Source organism: Lagopus muta, chromosome 4 (assembly GCF_023343835.1).
Source record: "Lagopus muta isolate bLagMut1 chromosome 4, bLagMut1 primary, whole genome shotgun sequence".
Taxonomy (NCBI): domain Eukaryota; kingdom Metazoa; phylum Chordata; class Aves; order Galliformes; family Phasianidae; genus Lagopus; species Lagopus muta.
In genome coordinates this window covers 35,353,691-35,377,843 of record NC_064436.1, presented here as the reverse complement: position 1 = coordinate 35,377,843, position 24,153 = coordinate 35,353,691, and the positions used below count along the sequence as shown (strand labels likewise).

At 37.2% G+C, this 24,153-nt stretch overlaps 2 protein-coding genes across 4 annotated transcripts in view; one reads left to right on the top strand and one right to left on the bottom strand.

Moving 5' to 3' along the window:
• The window catches only part of SEC24D (SEC24 homolog D, COPII coat complex component), a 119,897-nt gene that overhangs the window by 56,448 nt on the left and 39,296 nt on the right, over positions 1-24,153 (bottom strand). Inside the window, exon 1 of one of the 3 annotated variants that reach the window (XM_048941844.1) lies at positions 8,817-8,933. The exons of the other annotated variants lie outside the window; for them this stretch is intronic. The gene's annotated coding sequence lies outside the window, so the exon portion shown is untranslated. Of the gene's footprint in view, positions 1-8,816; positions 8,934-24,153 lie in introns of those variants that run through there. 3 annotated transcript variants of the gene reach the window in all.
• Positions 9,500-24,153, top strand: part of SYNPO2 (synaptopodin 2) — an 87,635-nt gene continuing 72,981 nt past the window's right edge. Inside the window, exon 1 of the mRNA XM_048941840.1 lies at positions 9,500-9,749. Within this exon, the coding sequence (XP_048797797.1) occupies positions 9,621-9,749 (129 nt within the window). The 5' untranslated portion in view covers positions 9,500-9,620. The remainder of the gene's footprint in view (positions 9,750-24,153) is intronic.

Here is a 24,153-nt window from a genome sequence, read left to right as displayed (position 1 = left end):
CTGCATTGCTAGTTCTTAAGGAAAAGAACACAAGACTTGATTATCCTGCTGTAACTGCTACATAACAAGCTGTAACATAAAAACACAGGTGAGAACTTCTCATTATAACCCAATGAATAATGTATGATATATACAGCACAGTGAATAAACATTAAGCCACTGCTGACGGTCTGAGAAAGGACAGCAGAAAGTTATGTGATCCTTTCCATGTTTGCTTGATTAAAGTATGGAATTTCTGAAACTTAGATACATTTCACTTTTAGGTTCAAAAGCATCTGAAGTAGCCTTACTTTCATTGGCTTTCCTGTTATATCTCCTGCCAACGTATAAAATTTCTGTGTTAGTGGAGTCTTGCTAGAGAAGAGTACTCAAGTGTACTGTCAAAAACAAACAAACAAACAAACAAAAAAACAAAACAGGAAACTATATCTGAGCGAGAAGCTGCCAAACACTTCATAGAAAACTATTTGATTAATTTTCTCTGCTCTCTCATTGGAAAACATGGGATGAGTTTATAAAGATTGTCTTTTCCTTTTGCCCAGTTAATACCTCACTTTCTTTTCAGCCAGTTCTAGTGACCATTCAACACAACTCCTGCTGTTATTAAAGACATTTCTGCTTCATATAATTGATTGCTTATGGCATCTCATATAATTTTATTCCCTGCCTCATCTTGGTTGATATCATGAGAAGGGTTAAGTTGTTTTCTACTTGTTAGTACTCAGAAATATTCCTAACTGCTGAATGAATCTACTATATAAGAAAGACAGCTTTTCAAAATTGCCTAGAAAGCACTTGAGATGCTGATGGTTTTGTGTTTATCCATGCTCATCTTCACTGTGCTTCTGCCCTACACCACTCTTAATGTAAGAGTAAGAAATCTAATACTTGAGCACGGAAAAGTAATGTAAGTACTAGGCAGCAGTAAAGGAAATCAATCATTTGTAAAAAATATTAGCATTTCTTACAGAAGTTTTGTTTTGTTTTTCTTTCTAAAACGCTGTTTTGAGGCTACTTAGATCTCTTATATCAACTATGTGATTCCTTCCCCATCACCAGTGAATAAATCCGTATCAGAATTAAATAAAAAAGAAATCAGAATTAAATTTAAAAATCCTTCACATTGTCTGTATATGATAGATCCAACAAAGGGATGGCAGCTGGCATGAAAATAGGAAAGGGCAGGACCAAAATGTACACTAGATTTGCCAACTTGTCCGATTTGCAGACATTTGGCAGTTGTCTGGAAATGCAGCAGGTCCATGCCAATACCAGCTAAGCAGCAGATTATCACCAAAAGCAGAAGCCTGCGTCAAAGGCAGAAGGAACTATGAAATCTGGAAACTGGCTCTTGGAAAGAAGATGTAGAGCAGCAGGAAAGGATGTAGGATCAGCAGGGGTTAAACATCAAGGTGTTTTTTGAGGGCTGACTTTTCTAATACGCTCCATTTGGCAAGGAGTTAGCTATCAAAGCAGAGAGCTGGGATTCTTGATCCTATAGCCATGAATGAAGATATCTGAATTGCTTTTTAATCTGTTTGCATGTTGGGTAAGATTTCATGCCGGGCGGTGCTTGCCGTATCCTCTTTGATGTTACTGTTTCTCTGGTAAAAATCTACACAGAACCATCCAGATGCAGAGCAAAAGAGAAGCTGGTAGCCTTACGCAGCTGTAACTTGATGCTGCAGCAACTCTGTGCGCTTCCCCCTTGCTAGATGCTGCAGTTAGAACCACCAACATCAGGCTCACTGGGGAAGACTGAACAAGATGTTATACAACATTTGGGTAGGGCCAAATATTATTGAGTGCTTTGCAAACCTTAGAACTTATCCTGTGCATGGAAAGAGGGAAGAATGCAGCACTATAGAAGGATAAGAACTCTCAAACCATTCATTGACATTTTCTGAAGTTCAAGCAGATTTCTCAAAGTTATACTGTAGATTGGCTATTTTCCCCATTTAAAAGGCCCAGACCATAACTTAGATGTTATTTCACTACTGTAAAAAATGAACCCAAGTTTCTTGAGACCTATACTATATTATAACACAATTTTCCTCTGATTCTCCTGATAAATGCATTCTTACAGGACTTCCAAGTAGAAAACAATGCATGCTTTAAACTGCAGTACAAAAGTAGTTGATTTTTTTGCTGGACGTGAGCCACGCATGCAATCACTTCTGCTTTTTAAAAGCAACTAGTCAAAGGGAATTAATCACTTTTATGCTACCTAACATGAAAAAAAAAACCTTCAAAAAAGATGAAATTTGAGAAGTCAGCAGATTAATTCTAAATCTTCAAGATCTTCAATCTTCAGTGTCATGATAAACCATCCTTTCAAATTTTAACACACCATTGAAGTCTAATTATTAGCTCAGGTGGTTAAAATCTATTTTTCAACTGAATATGACATGGTTGCTCTTGATTTATGCTACTGTAGCACATGAGAGAAGTGTTCAATATACCTGTTTAGTCCAATTAGTAGGTAAGAAATATTGTATACTTAGGTAAGGAAGAAAGGAGGTAAAAATGCTGACTGCCTAAGGTGAAGTAATAGACAGAAATTGATGTATTAATTAACACCCATCTTTAAATGACATCTTTAAGAGCAGGGTGAAGTATTATGGCAGAGTTGATGGATTAAGATAAGCATAAAACATCTACTTACATTTAAATTACATTCAAGAAACACTCTGTATGAACTGCTGCTATTCACTGCGTTATCAATCAGTAATCCTCAAGGATATTAACTTAGTTTCCATTCTCCATTATGAACTTCAGCTCATGGCTGGAGTTACGATTGTGTAACTATTACTCATTCCACAAAGAACAAGACAGGGAACCAAGAGGTAGCCACCAGATAAACAGGCAGAGGTTTGACCTTTCCTCAATGTCTAAAACTTTGTTAACCTTAACTGAGGTGGAATGGAGGTGAGGTAATTTGTTTCCAGCAGAGAATAAAAACAAATCAGTTTTCCACCTTTGAGAGAGGTGTGGCTGAGCACGATTCTTCATTGCCCCCAACACTTGGCAGATTGCAGACTTACAGTTTTTCACAAAGCTACAGGCCAACCCTGTGTACTTCAGTTTACAAAGAGATTTATCTCAGATTTTAAAGTATCACTGGATTTATTTTATGTTTCTGAGAAAGTGTTCTTTCAAATCAGATCCAGATTCAGAACATTTCTCTGCATCTTCCACTGCAATTCATTTGCTGGTTTTAAAGGAAAAAATAACAAAGCGTGGGAATAGTTTTGAAATTGTAACGACTACACAGCATCTAGCCTAATAATCCACAATAGGGATTAAAATCTGAAGCCTTTACCTTTACCAGTGAGAAAATACTCATGCCTCTTATGAGTGCAGGCAGATATTTCCTGCCTGGACTTAGAGGCATCTAATAAATATCTAAATGTTCTATCTTTAATTTCTTTTCTCCTCACTAAGGTCTTCATATTACTGTTTTACAGTATCTTTACCACCACATGTCTGTGCTTTCAGTCAGCAAACCCTGTTTAGTTTGCAGTGCACAGCTAAGTTCCTCACGCAATCAAACATCTGGAGTCTATTAATTTCTCTTGTAGGACAAGAGAAACTTGATGGGGGAAAAATGAAGAGCAATCAGCTTTAATGAATGTTAGCTGGAGCTGTGCAGCTTGAACCTCCCGACAACATATTTCATTCACTTTGTCCATCATTTTAAAACTTCTCCAAAAATTAAATCCTTTCCATGTGGTTCTGTTTCTTGTTGCTTCTAAAGCCAAGGGAACAAAATTAAGGCTAGAAATTAAGCATAAACGTATTTTTCTACTTCCATAAGGTTTGGGGAAAATGTTATGTAGCTTTGCATTCAAAGTTTGCTTTTACCTTATATAACTACTGACTTATATTACTGTTAAATAAGGAATATTATTAGGCACTGATTCAGGACAAGAACATAGGCTACATTGCCTTGTATTACTTTTAGCTTGCAGAAGCCACTTTGTTTTAAAAACTCATTTGAAGAGGCCATTTTCAATTCATTTGGAAGAGACTGTATTTCATGTTTTCTTAAGTGGCATGGTTTGATTCTATTTTTGTTTTTCATTTAATGCAAGTGTTTTTTTTTTTTCTGTGTAATTAATAAGCAAACAAAACAAACAGCATTGCAAATCTGTTTTCTTTCCCTATTTCCTTTTTTCTTTTTCTTTTTTTTCTTTTTTTTCTTTTTCCCTGCTGATTCTCCCATTTGGCTGAAATTACATACTAAAACAAAATGTGTATTTTATTAGATTGTTTACAGATGATCCAGTTAGAATCTCCAAGAAAGAATTTTTAGGGAACTAGTTGATTTTATATGAAAAAAAAAAAAAAATCAGATGGAAAAGAGTGAAATACATAAAAAGGAGAAAATCATATCATCGAGGTATTTAAGCACTAAAATGCTGCCCATAAATTAGAGATCATGATATCCCCTTTCCCTCTCTTTATTTCTCATTACTAAGGAATGGACGGAAACATTTGCATTTTTAAACAATCTACAGTTGTCGGGTACTTTTGAAAGAAACTATAGGTGAAATGACAGCTTTTCTTTTATTGCAGAATGACATACTAACATATATATTTTTTTTCTTACAAGTTTGTCAAATGTCTTCTGAATCTAGCCACATATTTTCTTGATTCACATCAGATTTTACAAAAAAAAAAAAAAAAAAAATCAATGTCAATAAAACACAAAACTAAAAGCTGGAAACCATAATGAGGAATATTGACCATCTGGATAAACATGACTTATCTGATAAGAGTTAAAATGGTTTTCATAAAAGGAAGACTCACAACTGTAAGGCTGTCCTTTGAAGGGATCAAGAAACACAAGGATAAGAATGATCTAGTTGATCTTGGATTTACACACGGCTTTCAACAAATTCCTTCACCAAAGGCTTTTAAGAAAACTAAACAGCCATTACTGTAACACAGCCTAAAAGTATAAAGGTGATGCACACTGGGGATTATTAATTTTTTTTAAATATAATTTTAAAAAGTATGAGGCAGCTTCTTCTATAAAGAATGACTAATTATTCTGTTTATCTTCCCTTGAAAACACATGACTGAGGTGAATATGACAGTTGTCTACAAAATAAGTAACGTAGGGTGGCTGGGCACTTACTGTTGAGTTAATTCCGGAGAAGAAGTAGGGGATGTCAAATGAACCCATAGGATCCAGAGTCAAACAAGAAGTGATTCTTCATATCATGTATGGTTGGGGATTACTTTCTACAACCAGCTATCAATATCAAACGTTATGTGGGAGCAAAAGCAAGCAGGAATAAATCATGGAAAAGAAATTCATAACTGTTATTAAATACACAGGAACTGCATTTGGCTGAAGAATTTCTTGAGTGGTACTTGCTGAATTTCCAGAGGAGGGCGACTAAGATGATCAGGGGGCTGGAGCACCTCCCATATGAGGACAGGCTGAGGGAGTTGGGCTTGTTCAGCCTGGAGAAGAGAAGGCTGCGGGGTGACCTCATTGCAGCCTATCAATACCTGAAGGGAACCTACACCCAGGAGGGGAGTAAACTCTTCAAAAGGGCTGACAATAGCAGGACTAGGGGAAATGGATCCAAGTTGAAGGAGGGAAGATTTAGGTTGGATGCTAGGGGGAAGTTCTTTACTAGGAGAGTGGTTAGGCCCTGGAACGGGCTGCCCAGGGAGGTTGTGGATGCCCCGTCCTTGGACGTGTTTAAGGCCAGGTTGGACGGGGTCCTGGGCAACCTGATCTGAATGTGTATGTTTGGTGGCCCTGCTAGGCAGGGGGGTTGGAACTACATGATCCTTGGGGTCCCTTCCAACCCGGGTGATTCTGTAATTTCACCTGAGGAAAGTAGTGTACATGTCCCATGTTCTTATTCTTTTCCATAAACTGTCATTTTTTACCCCTTGCCAGGATATACATTCTCACTTAGGTCTAAGTACTACTACTTAGCTACTTTTACTTTACCATGGCTCATCAAAAGCTATTGTGCTAAATTTTTAGACTGGCAGTTCTTGAAAGTAGATGAGCAGTTGGGAGTTTGACCTGGATTTTTCATAAAGATCTTATCACAGAAGATCAAATTTCAAGCTGAAGTTTTGCCTGTATTTGGGCACAGATGAATGTCGGGTAAGCTCTGGCATTTGCAATATGATGACTTTCCAAAGTTAATTTTTGCTGCGTAACATTTTTACCAGTCGTTGCCTACACTTGAATGTTTTGGTTTTAGAGAAAATGATGGAGATGAAGGCAATGCTTAAATGTCTGTTTTTCCTGTTAAATTTGAAGTTTTTGGTGATCTCCAAAAATTATCTCTGAAACGATGCAATTTATTTGTGCCATAGAGACCAAATATCAACCAAAATGTCATAAACCCCACAAATGACTCCACTTTTATGATGTGTCCGTTTTCTGACCAGCATTTAGAAATCCCAAAGGATGCAGAGAATGCGCAAGAAGATAAGAATAACATTAAAAAGCAAGATAAGCTGAGGCATAAACATTTAAGAAAGTCATATATGGCAAGTGGAAGTAGTTAATGCCTATGGAGCATTATTTGATAGAGATTAGGACACAGGGAGCTTTGCATCTCCCCATTATGGGAATAGCTTAGTTACAGAGTTCAAATGTGGGTTTGTTTGTTTGTTTGTTTGTTTTTAAGTTGAGGAACAAGCAACAAGTTCTCTCTTATGAGAAAAAAATATTAAACAGTAATTTGTTTGGAATTGTTGTTATAAAACCCCCTCAACAGACTACTAGGGAAGAAATATATATTTTTTTCTATCTCCGTTCTCCTATGAGGACCTTCATCCTTGTCAGTTTAAGCAAAGGACACCACAGTTTAAGTGCTCCAAGTCAAAAGCTTTGCCATCACACTTGATTACTCCTTTCATTTTTTAATATTATTTATACAGCTTGTTCTAGAGCTGTCAATACTACACAATATAAATAGAAACTCAGGTCCTAAAAAAGAATTTCTGTGTGGAGATCAGAGGTCTTAGCACCACTGACATTATCTATTGGTGCTGCTTCCACTGAACTGTGGAGCACCACATAGATTTCACAAAGCAGAATTAAGTAGAACATTAAACAAATACTGAAATATTCAGCTTTAAGAATCCAAAAGCACTAGCACACAATTTTACATAAAACTTATTTTTAGCATTGAAGAGAAATTTCTCCAATTTTCCTTGTGGTGATTTTGGCCAAAATCATTGACATAATTTTACATATCAATTTTCTGTTGTCTTTTGCTATACCAATCAATTTTGAAGTGCTTCTCTCTGCTCTTTTGCCTCAAGATTACAAATAGATTAAAGGTGGGACTAACATCAGAGAAGACCAACTACTGATATTTCACCAACTGTACGTAGATACTTCACTTGTCACATTAAAAAAAAAAAATCAAACTGTTCTGACTTATTCTTTCCAGCTGAGTGATGATTAAACAAGCTTGTTCAACATTATCATTTTACACTGTTCTCCCTTATGGTCAAAAGAGATAAAAGTATCTATATCTAGTAAAAGTTCCTGTCAACTATGTGACCATTCAGATGCAGATGGTACACTTTACCTTGTTTTCTACAGTAAGTTTTCTGAGACATTCATAAACAGAGATCAGATTTGATTATTCCTTTTTACCGAAATGATAAAAAATAGCCTAGCACAAACTCAAAAGCACCCTAGCAGTAATGAAACTATAAATTTTCTTACAAATTTAATTTCTTACAAATAAAATACACAAAGGGCTGATATTCTGTAAGATTTGTTTTCCTAAAAACAAAAAAAAAAACAAAAAAAAACAAAAAAAAAAAACAAAAAACAAAAAACAAACAAAAAAAACCACTAACAACAAAAAACCCACCCTAGTTTTTCCAGAGGACATTTTTTGCAGCTATATGCCTAAGAATACTGTCACAAAAGTATCTATAGCAACTTCTATCAATAAGAAAATTAGAGAATTTTATCTACAGCAAGATTTTGCTCACGGAAAGATTAAAAAAAATGTCTGCTATGGCAACAGATCAACATTGCAGAAGATAGTAAGAATCAGCTAGCCCTCTTGAACTGTTATTTTAAACCAGGCTTTTTTTTCACTCAAATGTTATCTAGCAAAGCCCCTTTAAATACTATTCCCTTTCTGAGTATGGTTTGTCTGGCAGAGTTTTTTTGAAGTATTTAATTTTATATCAGACCATGCTTCTGCTTCTCCTGAGCCTTTGACTTGTAGTCGATAAAAAAAACCCAAAAGCACTACCTTCAAATAGATCCTGACATTGAGATGGTGACATTTTTCATCTGTTTGTTGAGGGAACTTGTCTCTACCCAGCCTTTGGGTTACCTTAATGCCTTCACATGCCTGATGAAGGGCTCAAGTACCGAAAGCTTGCCTACTTTCTCCATAGTATTTCAGTCTAACAGAAGACTCTGCCTCTACCTCAGTATTTTGCCTAATGGTTTTTAAGGAACCCTGCTATAGCAATTGGAAGCATCACTCCATAGACATCGAACTGATGGACAAATAGGCTTAGTTTTAAGCCCTCAACAGCTACCAGATACTTAGTAACTTAAAAACCAAGTGTTCTCCACTGTCCCAGCATTTCTGAATATGTTGAACTAGCCATCCAAAACCACTTTGTACTGAGACCTTTCAAACCACTCCAATTAAACCTACAGGAGCTCAGCTGTCAACAGTTAGACTACTTAAAGTCAGCAACTATGAGCAGAACTGCATATAGGCCTTGTAATGCAGCAGCTAATAAACTTCACAAAGAATCAGTTCTTTTTATACTTATGATAAGGTTACCTTTTGTTGCTACCTGTTGATAGCATCAGCTGTTGATAGCATCAGTAGAGAGAATTGGTATAACTGGTATCTCATTCCACCAGTTCCTTTCCTTTCCTCGGTGGAAAGGGCAGCAGTCTGCATAAGAACAGGTATTATTAGGGTCTAACAATGCTTCAGATCATTGAAAAACAGCAGTGGATGCTGAACTATGCTGAGGCTACAGAGAACCAGTGAAAGAAGCAATTTTAGGACTGGGAAATTGTGAAGTTTTTCCATTTTTTGAGAGGGAGACATACCTATAGTGCTGCAGTCAGTGCATGCAGAATGGAAATGAAAATCCTAAAAAAGCTTTCAATATCATTGATTCAGATGTACACAATGGTTCACTTGAAATTCTGCTTTCTTCTTTGTTTTGAGTATGAACACAAGAAATGGGTAAATTTAAAAATGACTGGCACCATTTACTAAAGTAAACTTATGTCCTAAATCATCATTGGGAAATATACACTTCTTTCTGCATTTGTTTTGATTTAGCTGTCGTGAGAGACTCATGTTTAAATGCAGGCTTTTCTGCCTCATGGCCAAGTCTCTTTGTGTGCATTTTCTCAGTGTTACTTACTTTACTTTGAAGGTGGGCTGAGCATAGGAATCTGACGAAAGAGTGGGCTGTGCCCTTGATCTGAGAGCTCTAACATTCTTCTGAATGAATACATTTGCTAGTGCAGTACGCAGCAGCAGCAACAGTGTGGTGCTCTGGGTCTCCAGCTCTGCCTCAGGCTCGCTGAACATCTGCAAGACAATTTTTTTATGTTCTGTAAATGAATGCTGCCTAATTGCACCAGGAAAATGGGCACAGGGGATTACATCTGCATTGCTATGAGCGGAGGGGCGCCTTGGGGCTTTAGATTGCAAGGTGGCAAGGAGCAAAAGCAGCCTTTGCAAATCGCCAAGGTAGGATCGTGAGATGTTGTCAGTGTTTTGTGTGACATGAGTGAATAGTTTGCTAACTACATATTGTCTCCAGTGAAACTGTTGGTGTGGATCATATTGAGATGTTTGTTTGACTGAGCTAACATGTTCTGCAGGGATTATACAGGGGCTGATTGCGTTTGTTTCAATAAAAAGCATTGATTACTTTTTGAGAGTTAACAAGTATTGCAAACGTTTTCTTAAATGTAAAAGACCTAAAACTGAGATGATGTATGCCTTTCAGCTCCTGTACGATTTGCCGTATGTTTTTGAGTGCACTCAGCATATTGCAAAACTGAATCTCATATTAGGAAATGCTGTTTCGGTCATTTATTTATGATACTTCTCCTCTCTAGGCAAAGAAAAAGTACAGCTTTATCATGAGAAAATGTCCTTACTATTTTGGGAATCCCAGAAAGAATTACACCAAGTTATCTCTGTTTTTGGAAAGTTATCCGGTCTTAGGAGCAGCCTTAATAGAAGCCAAACATTTCCTTTTATATTTCATGAACAGCACTGAAAATTACTGAACGGCTCATAAATTATCTTCATGTATAAAATGAAAGCAAAACAGATAGTAGAAAAGGCCAGAAAAAATAAAAATAAGAACTGGCAACCCTCAGCCACAAAAGTAATACTTTAAAAGTGCTGTTAAAAATCAGTACTCATTCCATTGCAACAATGACGATTTGCCATAGTTATTGAGGCTTATGTAACTGTATGGAGCTGTGTTATGTTTTCCTAGACAAGGGGGACAATTTTTGTCTGGAGCACTGGGATCAGCAAAATACCATTGGCTGAGACCATACCGGGACTGCTCACCGTGCAATGAATTCTGCCCCATCAAATTGAGAGAGATTAAAATACATAAAAATAGTCTGGGAAACAAGATGCCGAGGGATTTACAGATTTTAGTTCTTGGTAGTCCCAGTACACTCAGTGTTAAGTTTTTTGAATTTATTTATATTATTTTAGGTCAGCGGTTCAGTTATTTAAGCTCTAACTTTCTTAACCTGTCAACATACTTCTTAACTAGTCACATTTAATTTACTGGATCAGTTAACGTTTTCACAAATAGCACAACAATATGTGAACATCTACTTCATCTTATAAAAGAAAGTCTTTTTAGCTCCTTCATCAAGGAAACATCGTCTTTCCTAATTATTTTCAATGATTTTAAGTCCATAATGTTAACCATACTCAATAATAGAAATATTTTTATTGCGTTTACGTATCCCTTTCTTATTAGTGGGGTTTTTTTGGTGTTATAATACTTTGCAAAACTTGAACATGTTTTAAAAGTTTTCCTACCGATAGGCAGCTGCTGCTTTGCACGTAAAGCTCCTGTTAATAGATAACAGTGGAGTCCTGCCATCTAGTGAAAATTTATAGCTAGAACTTCAAAAATTGTAAGTAACAGAAAGGCAACTGACACTGATTATGTAAAACTAAAAGTAAAAAGCACAGAAACTCGAACACAGATTATGAATAAGTTTTTCTGACAAGAAAAAATAGGCTATACCAGATACTTTTCTCTTTCATGTTCACATCCCAGACAGCAGCCCTTAAGTCTGGCATCTCTCTTATCATTTGGGGCTTGAGAAAGAGATGGATGGCAACTGTTGTGACTTTGCACTTTTTCCAGTGGGAATAGCTAAACTTAGGAAGATATTTAGGAACCAAAAAACATGAGTTTGCTCTCTTGAAAATGAAACCAATCAAAAGGCCAATATCATACGTAAGAAGATTCTTAGTAAAAGTTCACACATGCCAGCATATATGTGTTATAAGCATGGTGGACTTTGTGAGTTCCAGATCATTCCTCCACACTTATGAGTGGGTGAGATCAGTGAGACTTGAAAATTGACATTCGTATCTGGCCAAAAACCTGAAACTTAGAGCTGACAGGTCACAGCTTCTTTTGTAGCTCACCTTGTCAGCAGGCTTTGCCATCCTTCCCAGGGAGCTTGGGCTCTCTTGGAGGCACACAAACCTGGGTCTGCAGGTCAGGAACCACCACCAGGCTGAAGCTCTGCGACGTGGGTGGTCTGCAGAGGGGCAATGTTTTCAGCTTCTCTCTTGTTATCCATGAAAACTGACACTAGTAGCACATGGAAGATTGAATTATTCTCCAACTACTGCATACTAATTTTTGCCACTGGCTCTAAGATCCAAGGATAGCGTTTCCCAAACACAGTTTATAAATATATACAAGTACTCTACTGGGGTACACAAATGTTGATCCCATTGCTAATGTACACCAATGGAGATTTTGCCAGAAATGCATGCATCTGCTTTCAGTATCTCAGCTCACAGATACTGGGAGAGCTGCAAAGGTTTGCTCTCATGGTTGCCAAACTCAGCTTGAGTGCTGTAAATCTCTGGATCACTGCAGTGGGAAGTACATTCAGGCCCTGGTCACAAGCAGAGCACTGTCTGTGATAAAAATCTAAAGAGAGAGGGATATATCACAGAGGGAAATGAGACAATCCAGGAAAGCACGGTAGGATACACAAATGCTGAAGTCACACTTATCTACAATTTGGTAAAGGAAAAACTCTGTGTTTAAAACTAATAAGTCATAGTTCACTACCAGAAAGAACTTTTACCATCTTTACACATACTCCCTTTTAAAATTTCTTTTTTTAACAAAAATGTCTGGTTTTTGTTGCCTAGCTCTTAAAATGTATATGTAAGTAGCATTCCCACTAAAATCAATGAGAGTTTTGTCTGTAGTGTAAAATACCATATAAAATTATCATGCTAAGTTTTAATAGAGAGGTAGAGACAAACTTTTTGCTTTCCCAAGAAATATCTCGGTATTCTTTTCTCATCAGCACATAAAACAGGAAATTTTCATCAGCAAATGATTTTTGATTCAAGATACTTCCATAATTTGCTAGAGGTGAGACTGACACAAATGGACATTTTCTTTAAAGTATCACAAAGTACCACATTACTTTTTTCCATTTATAACTCTTATTCAAAACGGTAAGTTTTAAGAACATTTGATACCTTTTTCATAGAGGCATCCAAAATGTTAACCCACTCTCCCACTCAAACACTGGATCTTGAAATCAACTTACTTTGTTATGTCCACTAATGTTGCAGCTAATGAAAAATTATTTTCCATTAAAAAGAATTTTCATAATTTCATATTGACCAAATAGATAAAAATGACTTTAAAGTATCTTTTTAAAGTACAGTACAAAGGAGACATTGTGCTAAATAAAAATACCTCATAAATGAATGTTCTGGAAATAAAAAAGATAACTAGGAGTATTATACTAAGGGAAGAAGCGGTAGAGCTGGCTATGCTGTGTATGCACCACGACAATAAAGCATGTCAGTACTGCACTGTACGGTAGCTTCACCAAAGCAAGAGGCAGTTAGGAAATCTCAATACAACAGTGACCCTAGATGGTTAAGAATTCAAAATACATAAGAGCAAAGTGACACGTGGTGTGCCTTTTGCTTCCACCATGACACCAGTACACATGTACCAGTTGGTACAAAATGATAGACAATTTTCTGGACTAACACTTAAAAGAAAGTCCTATGAGTTTCCTTATGTATCCTTTAAGACGCATCTCTTTTGCAACAAGCAATCTAATGGAGTTTTCTACAGATGATATTTGTTTATAATTCAATCATGATGTATCTGCATTAAAATTACCTGGTTACAAATAGATACATTACGTTCAGCATATTAATTCATTACCTGCACCAAAGCAGCAATTTGATGAACTCGCTGTTTTTAGCTGTCAAAGTATTGGTAATTTAAGATTGGGAACTTATCTGAATATTTCCAGTATTCAAAGTGATAAATCCCATTACTCAGACCTCCAATCACTTCAAAGGAAATTCAGTCTCCTTTCTCATATTGTTATCCTAAAAGCAAAAATGAGCAGGTGCTTAAAAATCTTTATGACTAATGGCATCACAGATTTTCATTCTTGAGACACTGGAGGAACTAATGAGTGGAGGACTGAGGAACTGAGCAAGGTGCCTCACTTGTTAGTGATTTCAGATACTGTCAGTTTCAGAACTATTCCAATCAATACGTACTAAACATACACATACACTTCTACATAAGTCAGCAAGAAATACATTTTCAAAGGGAATCATGTCCTGTTTTATGTCTTTGAGATATCACAAAGATATGAAGAAACATGCAGTGAATTCTTAAATTGCTGAGAAATCTTATATAATTTTTCAGAAACTTTTTTAAACTGCATTTTTAGAAAAATGAAATAGTAACATTTTCCTCTTTCAATTTCAACCATACCAGTTTGCTGGTGCAAATTATAATGCCTATTTTCTAACATTCCAAATTATTTGGAAAATCTTTATGGCTAAGTGTTTTTTTGTTTTGTTTTGTTTTTAATTCTTTTGAAACTCAATCTTTGCCATGCTCTGATTGAAATTTTCTTAGGTCAGAAGATGCAAAATATCATGCCATTTTCACTGTCTTGTAAATGTTAACTGTACTCCAAATTAAATCAATCCTATGATATGCCTTCATTCAGGCTTCAAATCCAACATTCTCAGCTAGGCCTCATGCGAAACCTTTACCTTATGTGGCTATTTTGCCAGGTTCTGAAATAGGCTTCTGCTGCTGCTGCTGTTCAGTTAGTGGCTTTATTTTTGCCTTAGTAATGATATATGATAGCTGGCAGCCTGGTCATTTTGTATGCATGCATCTGATTTCAACCCTCTGATTTCAATCCAAGTGTCAGTTTCATCATTTTGGATTCAACAGATCTTGAAATTGAAAGTGAAACTCAAAGAATTGGCAACAACTTGAATGAACAGTGTGAAAGTGGTATCTGGATTTGATTAATGCTGGGTGCTTACAGAGGTGGGCTCTATTGCGGCCATTCGAGTTGTTTCACGTTTGAAATACCTGACATGTGCAGAACGTGCTCAAGAGGTTTTCCTCAAATTGACCTTTACACTTAGTTTAACAGAGAAGAGGAACAGTATAAGATATGTCAGCACAGTTATGCTTTCGATCCTGAAGCAAGGAAAAGAGCGTCATTGTCATGTGCAAGAGAGCTGCATTAGCACACAGTTGGCTCATCCAAAAAGTATACCAGCGCTGCTAGATGTAAGGAAACTTTTTCAAGCCTCTATTCTGTTACATTTTCACCACTGACACACGTTCACACTGACAAGCAGAAAAAAATGGGTTAGTAGAAGCTGAGATTCTGCTCCTTACGTTCCAGTTGAAACATGGTAAATACACTTGTTGCTATACCTGTGCTCCCAGGTCATTTCAGTGCCAAGTCACACAAATGGGAATAAACCAGCAGCTGCTGAAGAAGTGGTTTTTTGCTCACCTGTGTGCACTGATAGCATAAAAGCACCATCCTCCCCACGAGGCACAGGAAAGAATTTGTTTAATGCCATCTCCCAATGACATTTAAAATTATCTTTGCGTTGGAGTTGTTGCTTTGGTACCATTTGATTCTGAACTATGCTAGTTAACGCAAACTCAAGTAAGGTCTCACTGTATGCTAGAATGTTTGAAAAAAGAAGATGCATACACTTGCAGACGCTCAGTACTGAACCATGACTCTGCTGATCGCTCTTTATTTGTATTAACTGACATTTTAAACAGAATTTGAATACAACTTTAGGCTAATATAGACAGAGAAAACAGTGTTTAAAACATGCTGACTAAACTTTGGCAGCAAAGGAGGGGAGTTTGGAGTTAACCCACAAGATTTTAAACACAACTTGCCTTACTTGGACTGTATTTAAAACTGTTTGTTTAAATTTGCTAGCTAATACATTTCCAAACATAGTTTGTTTGCACAGTCTGGACAAGCTCTTATTCTCAAATTCACCCATCAGACCATCTGACACAGCTTGTATCTGATGGTATTCAGAAAACCCTATAAGGCATATTTACATATTCTTTCACATAAGGAGTAATGAGGAAAGTTATGGTATTTTTTTTTCTGTCTTTACGGAAAATAATTTTGAATCCTTTACAGGGCTTGACTCAATTTAATTGATACATTCTACATGTTTGGATGACATAGTTCAGCTTCTATTTAAGTAAATGACAAAACTTCCATTGACAAACTGGAAAGAAGGAGGATGTTATAGATGTTAGGTTAACTTATATTGCAAAATGAAGGAACAGTTTAAATTTCCCCAAATCTAACTAGAATACACTACTGCTTATGGAAAGCTCTCATTGCTAATTACAGACAGAAAAATAATTAGGAAAGAAAATTCCATATACCAGCAAAGGCTTATAAGTACTTCCCCCCAGGGTTAGGGTTCCGCACTTTCTAGTTCCAAACTTCTGCATTCCAGCTATTGTGCCAAGTGGAAATGTTTAGTACTGTAGTCCCATCTAAGTTGTTTAAAATCTGCTGGCTGAATTAGAGCATGATTGTACACCCTGGTTTGGATACACAAGACCTACATACCAAGCTGATTTTGGCATGCCTTCCACAGTATTTAGGCAAATACAAGCATGCTTTGGATACACAGAAGTATTCTTCTGTGTTTGTTTCTAACACATACTTTTACAGCTCTCATGCTAGAAGAGTTTTCAATGGAATAGAATGAACAACATAATTCACACTGATTTAAACCAAACAAGTTAAAAAACTCAGTGTATTCCTACTAAATTACATTAGTTGCTTTGTGTAGAGATTTGTTTTATTGTTTAAGTTCTTTGCTGGAAACATTTGAAGTACTTTGTATGACATTATTATGTTCCATTGTATCTTCTTATATATCTTATATTCTCACGTATCTTATATTATGTTTCTGTATCTTCTGCCACTGCACTGTGATTGTGAACATGAATGCAATAGTAAGACTTCTGGCTAAGTTCACCATAAAATATCACAACAGGAAATGCTGTTTACAAAACTCTTTAGGATTGTGTCAGATAATTTGAGAGAACACAGCTAAAGATCTATGCAAATCATGGAAGGGTTTTCTGCCAAATGCAGAATTTGGTGTGCTTCTTACTTGTTTTCTGGAGCAGAAAATAGTGTAAAGGACCATACTTCAATAGTTAAATGCTTACATACAGCTTCACTCTGTAAAGCCAGATTGATGCACAGAGACGGTTTATACTTCAAAAGGAATGATTCTGTGCATGGAATTAACTGTGAACAAAAATGATAACATTTAGATTGCAACCAGTACTGTTAGATGGAATGAAACTGGCAGTAAGGAAAAGCCCTGGATATCAGTTTGAAGGTTTTAAATTTCAGACTTATCGTACACAAGTTACACAGTGGATTTCTTTTTCCTTTTCTGTAATTTTTCCCATCTGTCCCATTTCATTAGAATCTGCTGTCCATAGGCAGAGTGCATGGTTAGGATAAGACTAATGCACATTTAAAGCAAAACACTTCAGCATGCACCAAAAAAGAGCTATTCTTTGGTTACTTGCCAACAAGCATGAAAGGCAAAAATCTTCAGAATACCTCAGCACCTTGCTGACAGAGGGATACTGAGAATAGCAAAGCAGTTGCTTCATTTGTTGCTTATATGGAAGGTAAATTACAATGAAAAACTATATCTATGCTCTCCAAGAGCCAGTGGGCTCCTAACCAGAGCTCTATATCATGTGCTGCAGTCCTGGGCACAGCACAGAAACCTTTCTTTTCTAGAAAGGGAAGCACAAACTGTTCATCTCCTTTCTACTTCCGCAGAAAGTTATTCTGAACCCTTTAAGATTCCTTCTTTGGTGCCTCCCTACATCTTGGTCAGGGCATCTAATGCATGGGTATTTTCCTTCAAAGGAGTTATGTCATCCTGAACAGGGAAGATGTGAAAACTACTGTCTTATAAACTTGCCTTTTTAACATATATTTCAGAAATATGGTCCCATTTAGAAAGCTGGATGCTTTGATTTTTGTAAGCATGCTTTATATTACACTTCATTTGCAGAAGTACTGGCGATAGGTCAAAACTATGAGCAAATTAAATCAGCTGTGGTTTCCTATGCCAATCATTTGCCTTGCTGTTTTCATTTGGTATGTTCTTTCTATGCATAAACATGTCATTTATGTCATAAATTGTTACAAAATGGAATTTCAAGAAAAAAGGTCTATAAAATAAAGATAATGCAAGAGAATCATGTTCATTGTGGAACTTGGTAGTTACAAAGAACAGAAAGAAAAGCAAACCGAATGGCAGGTGAGTGTGATTTAATTAGACCAAATTTCCTTTTCCTAGTACTGTAATATAAAGAGCATCAGAAGATGCTTGCTATCTATAGGCAAAGGTGGCAAAGCTGAATCTTTGTTTTAAAAAACAAGCAGCTGAAATTGCTATAAAGGAAGCCTTAACAAAGGAGTTGCATTTTTCCCATGAACTCAATGGGCAATTTGCCACTGACTTTAAAGGGTAAAGGACTGAGCGTTAGTATGTATAATATAGTATAGATACTTAATTAGAAGCAGACGTTGAGAATAAAAATCCTCATTGGGAAGGGTGTAACAGTTTTTGCTAGAGATCTATTTCCTACAGTGTTCTGCGTCTAGCAGAAGTCATTCCCTTCAAAGGAAAACAAACCTTAATAAAAACAGACTTTTGGGTTGAATACTGTTGAACAGTGCAACTTTTTTCAGGCTATCTGGTACTTGCACATTTCATTTCCAAGCTCTCTTAGAAGTCCTAGTAAGCACCAAGATATTCTCTCGAGTTTGAAGACATTTCAGTTTGCTTATTCATAAGAAAGTGAAAAGAATGCTAAGAATAGGTACAGGACTGACATTACTAGGAACTCAGGGCATTTATTGAAGGGCACAATATATAAGCGTAAGCTAAGGGGGAATTTAAACTACGGACATATATCTCAGTTGCAAACGTACTGGGTGAAGGAACCTTGTAACTGCCCCTCTTGTTTCCTTCAGCTGTGAAAATAGATAGGCTTTTATTAACTGAAACGAGCAGGTATTTCTTAATATAAATACCAGGGCTTTGCAAACTCACCCCATCTTGTCTGAGAGCTTTGGGACAAATAATGTGAGCAGCTCTTCTGAAAGATCTGAAGTATAAAAATATCCAGAGGAGAATAGGGAGGAGCAAAGAGCAGAGTGCCAAGCAGCTCTGGGTGGCAATCTTTTCAGCGTGCACAGCTGTGGCTAGACAAGGCAGGCAGTAACTCCTGGTTGGCACACTTAACGTGCAGAAGCATTTTCAATTGTCTATCTGACTTCATACTGAAGAGGCTCTAAATGCCCTGCAGAAAAATCCTCTGCTTTTCTTCTAGAAGAGCAGCATCTACACGGAGAATTGTGCAATGTTATTTATTAATGGTTGCGTATGTCTGTATAATAGCAGGTACTTCCTGGATGTACTGCATTCAAAGGGAATAATTTCATGAATTTTATTAGCTTTATTAGCTCAACCACTATTCCTGGTGTTCCTGAAGGCATTATATAACTCTTTATCTCTGTATACAAGCTTCAATCCACTTGCACCAGAAATTCTTCCTCTGATTTCTCTTATTCTCTCAGAAGTACTCTTACTCAAAAACAGAAATACAGCTACTTACTTAGGCTCCATTTTCAGTGAATTTACTGAAAATTGAGGCCAAGTATGCCTGAGAATTTATAACCTTGCTACTCAGCTAGAATAGCGTCCATCACTCTCAGTCCATTGGACAGAAAGAAAAAAAAACTTCCTGCTTTGAGTAAACTCTCTCATCACTGAAATCTCTGAACTGCTAGAGCATAACAGATGTGGCTGGAATATACTGATCAGCATTTTGTTCCACAAATTTTCCTGTTGTGCAGAGATCACTTTAAAGACTTTCTGCCATGAGCTACTGATTTTATTACAGAGGATGCATATGGAAATAATCTGAAAGGGATAAATTGCTTTATATATTATCATGTATTTATTATGATCCCCCTGCACACTGGAAATAATACTTCCAGAATGCATAGTCTAATACTTGCTTACAAAAATCCTCAGATTAGAAAAGCTATCATTAATCAAGGATGTTTTAAGCAAAGTCAGGCATTAAATAATATTATATGTTAAAGATCCTTACAAAGAAGCAGCTGTTTCACATCTCTCACTGTGGAGAGAGAAAAAAAAAAAAAAGAAAAAAAAAGAAAAAAAAAAGCAGTTTTGTAACTTAGAAAAGCTATTTTAAAATTTAGGAAAAAAAAAAAAAGCAGGTAATGAACAAGAAATTAGCATGGTTTCACCTAAATTCTGTCAGTGTCATGAATACAATTATGCCAATTGATACAAAACAAGCCATTAGCTTGCCTTGGAGGAGTTAGTTAGTTACATTAGTTACTTATATTTGTTAGTGCATAACAAAATTACACAAATTAGCTTATGAGATGTTATTTCATGGAAACCATACTGTCAGCCAAAGTTTGTATTTAGATGTGTTATGCATGTTTAGGAGAATCCAGGGAAAGACACCAGTCAAAAAACTAAGCTAGAAATCACAACTAGGGTATTATTCCTTCTCAAGTCACAGAATCACAGAATCACAGAATCACAGAATCACAGAATCACCCGGGTTGGAAGGGACCCCAAGGATCATGTAGTTCCAACCCCCCTGCCTAGCAGGGCCACCAAACATACACATTCAGATCAGGTTGCCCAGGACCCCGTCCAACCTGGCCTTAAACACGTCCAAGGACGGGGCATCCACAACCTCCCTGGGCAGCCCGGGGAGTCCCCAAATCCCTTTGTTGAATGAATTAGTGGTGTGCATTGCATCCTACAGTCCCAAGGGAATTGACTGACATAGTTGCCAACACACTCTCACTATATTTGAAAAATCATGGCAATTGAGTGAAGTCCCTGGTGAATGGAAAAAAGGTAACATCGCATCCATTTTTAAGAAGGGTAAAAGGGACAACCCAGGAAACTCCTGACCTGTCAGCCTCACCTCTGCGCTGGGAAAGACCCTGCAGCAGATCCTCCACAAAACTACACTTAGGCACATGTAAAAGAGGAAGACGATATGGGAGAATCAGCATAGCTTCACCAGGTGCAGGTTCTGCCTAACAAATCCTGTCACTTTTTACGATAGTGTAACTGTGACAGAGAACAAAGGAAGAGCCACTGACATAATCTATCTGCACTTTACTAAGGCCCTTGACACAGCCCCCCATAACATCCTCCTCTTCAAACTGGAAAATACAGATTTGATGGGTGAACTGTTAGACGGACAAGGAACTGATTATAAGACTATCCAGAGAGTGGTGGTCAATGGCTCAATGTTGACAAGCCCAAGGGACAGGATACCATTCATAGAGGCCCTAGACAGGTAAAAAGCAGACCCAGAAGAATCACACGAGGTTCAACAAATTCGAGACCAAGGTCTTATCACAACCCACATCATCAGTACAAGCTGGGGCCCTGCTACAATGGACCTGGGGGTACCAGTGGATGGGAAACTGGTCATGAGCCAACAATGTCCCTCACAGCCCAGAAAGTCAACCATATCTAGGGCTGCATCAAAAGAAGCACAGCAAGAAGGGTGAGGGAGGTGATCCTGCCTCACTGCTCTGTGCTGGGGAGAGCTCACCTGCAGTACTGTATCCAGATGTGGACCTGTTAGAGTACATCCAGAAGAGGGCCACAAAAGTGATCCAAGGGATGGAACACCTCTCCTATGAGGACAAGCTAAGGGAGAAGAGAAGGCTCTGGGGAGACTGAGAGCAGCCTTTCAGTATCTAAAGGGGAGCTACAGGAGGAAAGAAGGGTATAAACTCCTTCGTAGAGTCTGCTGTAAAAGGACAAGCAGAAATAGTTTCAAACTAAAAGAGAAGAGATTGAGATGGGATATAAAGAATAGTTTTTTTTCCAGTAAGGGTGGTGAGGCACTGGAACAGGTTGTCCAAGAAGGTGGTGGAAACCCCATCCTTGGACACATTCAAGGTCAGGGTAGATAAGGCTCTAAGCAACCTGATCGAGCTGCAGGTGTCCTGTACACTGCAGGGCAGTTGGGCTAGATGACCTTAAAGAACCCCTTCCGACTCAATCAGTTCTATGATTCTAAGACTGAATAACAGCCTTTTTATGATACTGGCATATTATTGATTATCACTAGATGGTGCTATTATTCACAATCTGCAAAAGCATAAATAACTAAACGTAAAGGTAGATACACCTTGGAGAAATTCTGGTTGCTAGTTTAGTGTTTTCTTACAAAAGCTCATAATTATTGTTCAGTTCAGCATCTCCCAGGTGAAATAATTTCAAAGTGCAGAAATAATTCCTCCCCGAAAAATATGTAAACAAATCAAGAATCACATAACACCAAATCAATCAAGCACTACCTCCCTCACAATGGCCTTTTTCAAGCCATTCCAAGTCTTCGTATCACACCTACTTAATAATCCGAGTGTACAGACAGAAAATATCTTGAAGGAGGGCTCAGTGAATTTGTGCTGGTTTTATTTGTGAGTTTATAACACTAGGACAATCACTTTGAGAAATTAACTTTAAAAAGTAATATGCCATAAGGACTTAAGGAAGAAACAGTCATAATCCTTTAAAAAGAAAACAAAAATATGTCTACATATATTTTATATCATATTATGAATATTTGGTAGCAAAACTGCGTATTACTATTGAATACACATTAGTGAAGTAATAATAAAAAAAGAGTTAAAAAAATAATTACATGAAATCTCAGTTTCTTCCAGCTCAATTTGTCAAAGACCAGGGCTGGGAGCAAATGGAGATCTAAGAAGTCTTTTTACCAATCTTCTAACCAATTTAAATTGAATTTTAAAATATTCTAAAACATTAATTTTTCTAAACTTCTTGTTATTATTTCTTCTTTTCTTCCTCTTTTGTGCGTGTGTTGGTTTCTCAGTCTGCAACATTAGCTCTTCTAAAATATGCATCCTTGAACAACATTGGATCTTGGAAATCTACCCGAGTTTTGCAGTTTCTGCCCATTTTCACTGCAATATTTTGAAATCAACAGAACAGCACAAGTCTGATCCAACCATTTTTCACTGACTGCATCATTCTTCTTTAAAGGCTCTGATTCAGCTTTGACACTTCCTACATTCTCAGATCACCAACATAACGTTAGTAAAAGATTTCTGAATTCACAACACAGTCTGTAGCTACAGAAAGGACTTGACTTTAAAAACTTTTATCAATCCCTGACAGCATATATCTTCCAAAGTCTTAGAATTAATGTTTTTCTTCTTCTATACCTAGAGCAACAGTGAGAAGCAATATAAATCGAGTGCAAGGACCATGTATGCCTCTTTTTCTGCACAGGCAAGAACAGTACAAAGGCTATGATAATTAAGCCTGAGGAGATAGTTATCTTTGTGGCATTTTTTTAGTCCACGAACAAATGAAGCACTGAAATTCACTGCCTGAGAACAATGGTGCCGGGCTCTGTACCACCCTCACGGGTCATTCAGTTGTTTGCTTCCAGTCCTGATTTGCATAAAAGGCCTGGAAAAGTTGCAGAGACTGACAATTAGCACAAATTGATACAGGCTGCTAATTGCTCAAGCAAAAGCTAAAGATGCATTGGCCCGTTCAAATTAGGCTTGAATTCAGGCCTTCTGGATTCCTGCATCATCAGGCTCTGAAGAATTAAACTCTGGCACAGTTCAACAGCTGCTGGGTCATTGGATAAAAATAGAGGCAGTGACTGACTGGACCACATTTTAGCACAGACTCAGCTGAAACTGAAAAGGGTGGGAACGTTCTCTTCCTCTTACGAAAAACAAAAACATTTTCTTCTCAAGTGTTCTAGACTATAGCATGGCAATTAAGTACACCTAAAATAATAGCCAAACTAAATCTTTCCTCTACGCCCTACTGCTGCTCTCAACCCAAATCTCTTTTAAAGGATGTGAAATAGTCCTTATTCTATGTTTTTCTGCTGGTGTGTTCCAGCAAGAACAAGCAACAAAATGTATTTCAATGACCGGATGAACCACGTTAGGTGGACATGCTGACTAGTCACAGTTTTTCCTCTACAAGCTGCAAGGGCAGTTACTTATTGCCCCAGTCCTACACAGTACCTTTTCCTTGTCTGTCATTAAACTGAAAAGTTTCATCTAGATTTCCACCAGCTGATAATGAGCAAGCCCTCAGGTGAGCTGTGTGTGATAGAGTACTGACAGCTTCCTAAGACTTCAGGATTTTTAGTAATCCACAGACTGCGGGATTGAGTTTAACATCTGGAGAAAACCATCAGTTTACGTGTGACGGAAATGCTGTTCTAACAGGTTTCTTAGTGATTTCTAGTCCCTTTGGAATTGTAGCACTGTCGCCTACCTTAATGGGAGAGGAAAGGTTATGCTACAAAACTCTCTGCTTTTGTAATTTTGTAGTGCTACAGAAAGCAATGTTTTCTCCTAGGGATTCATATAATCTCATATTAAAC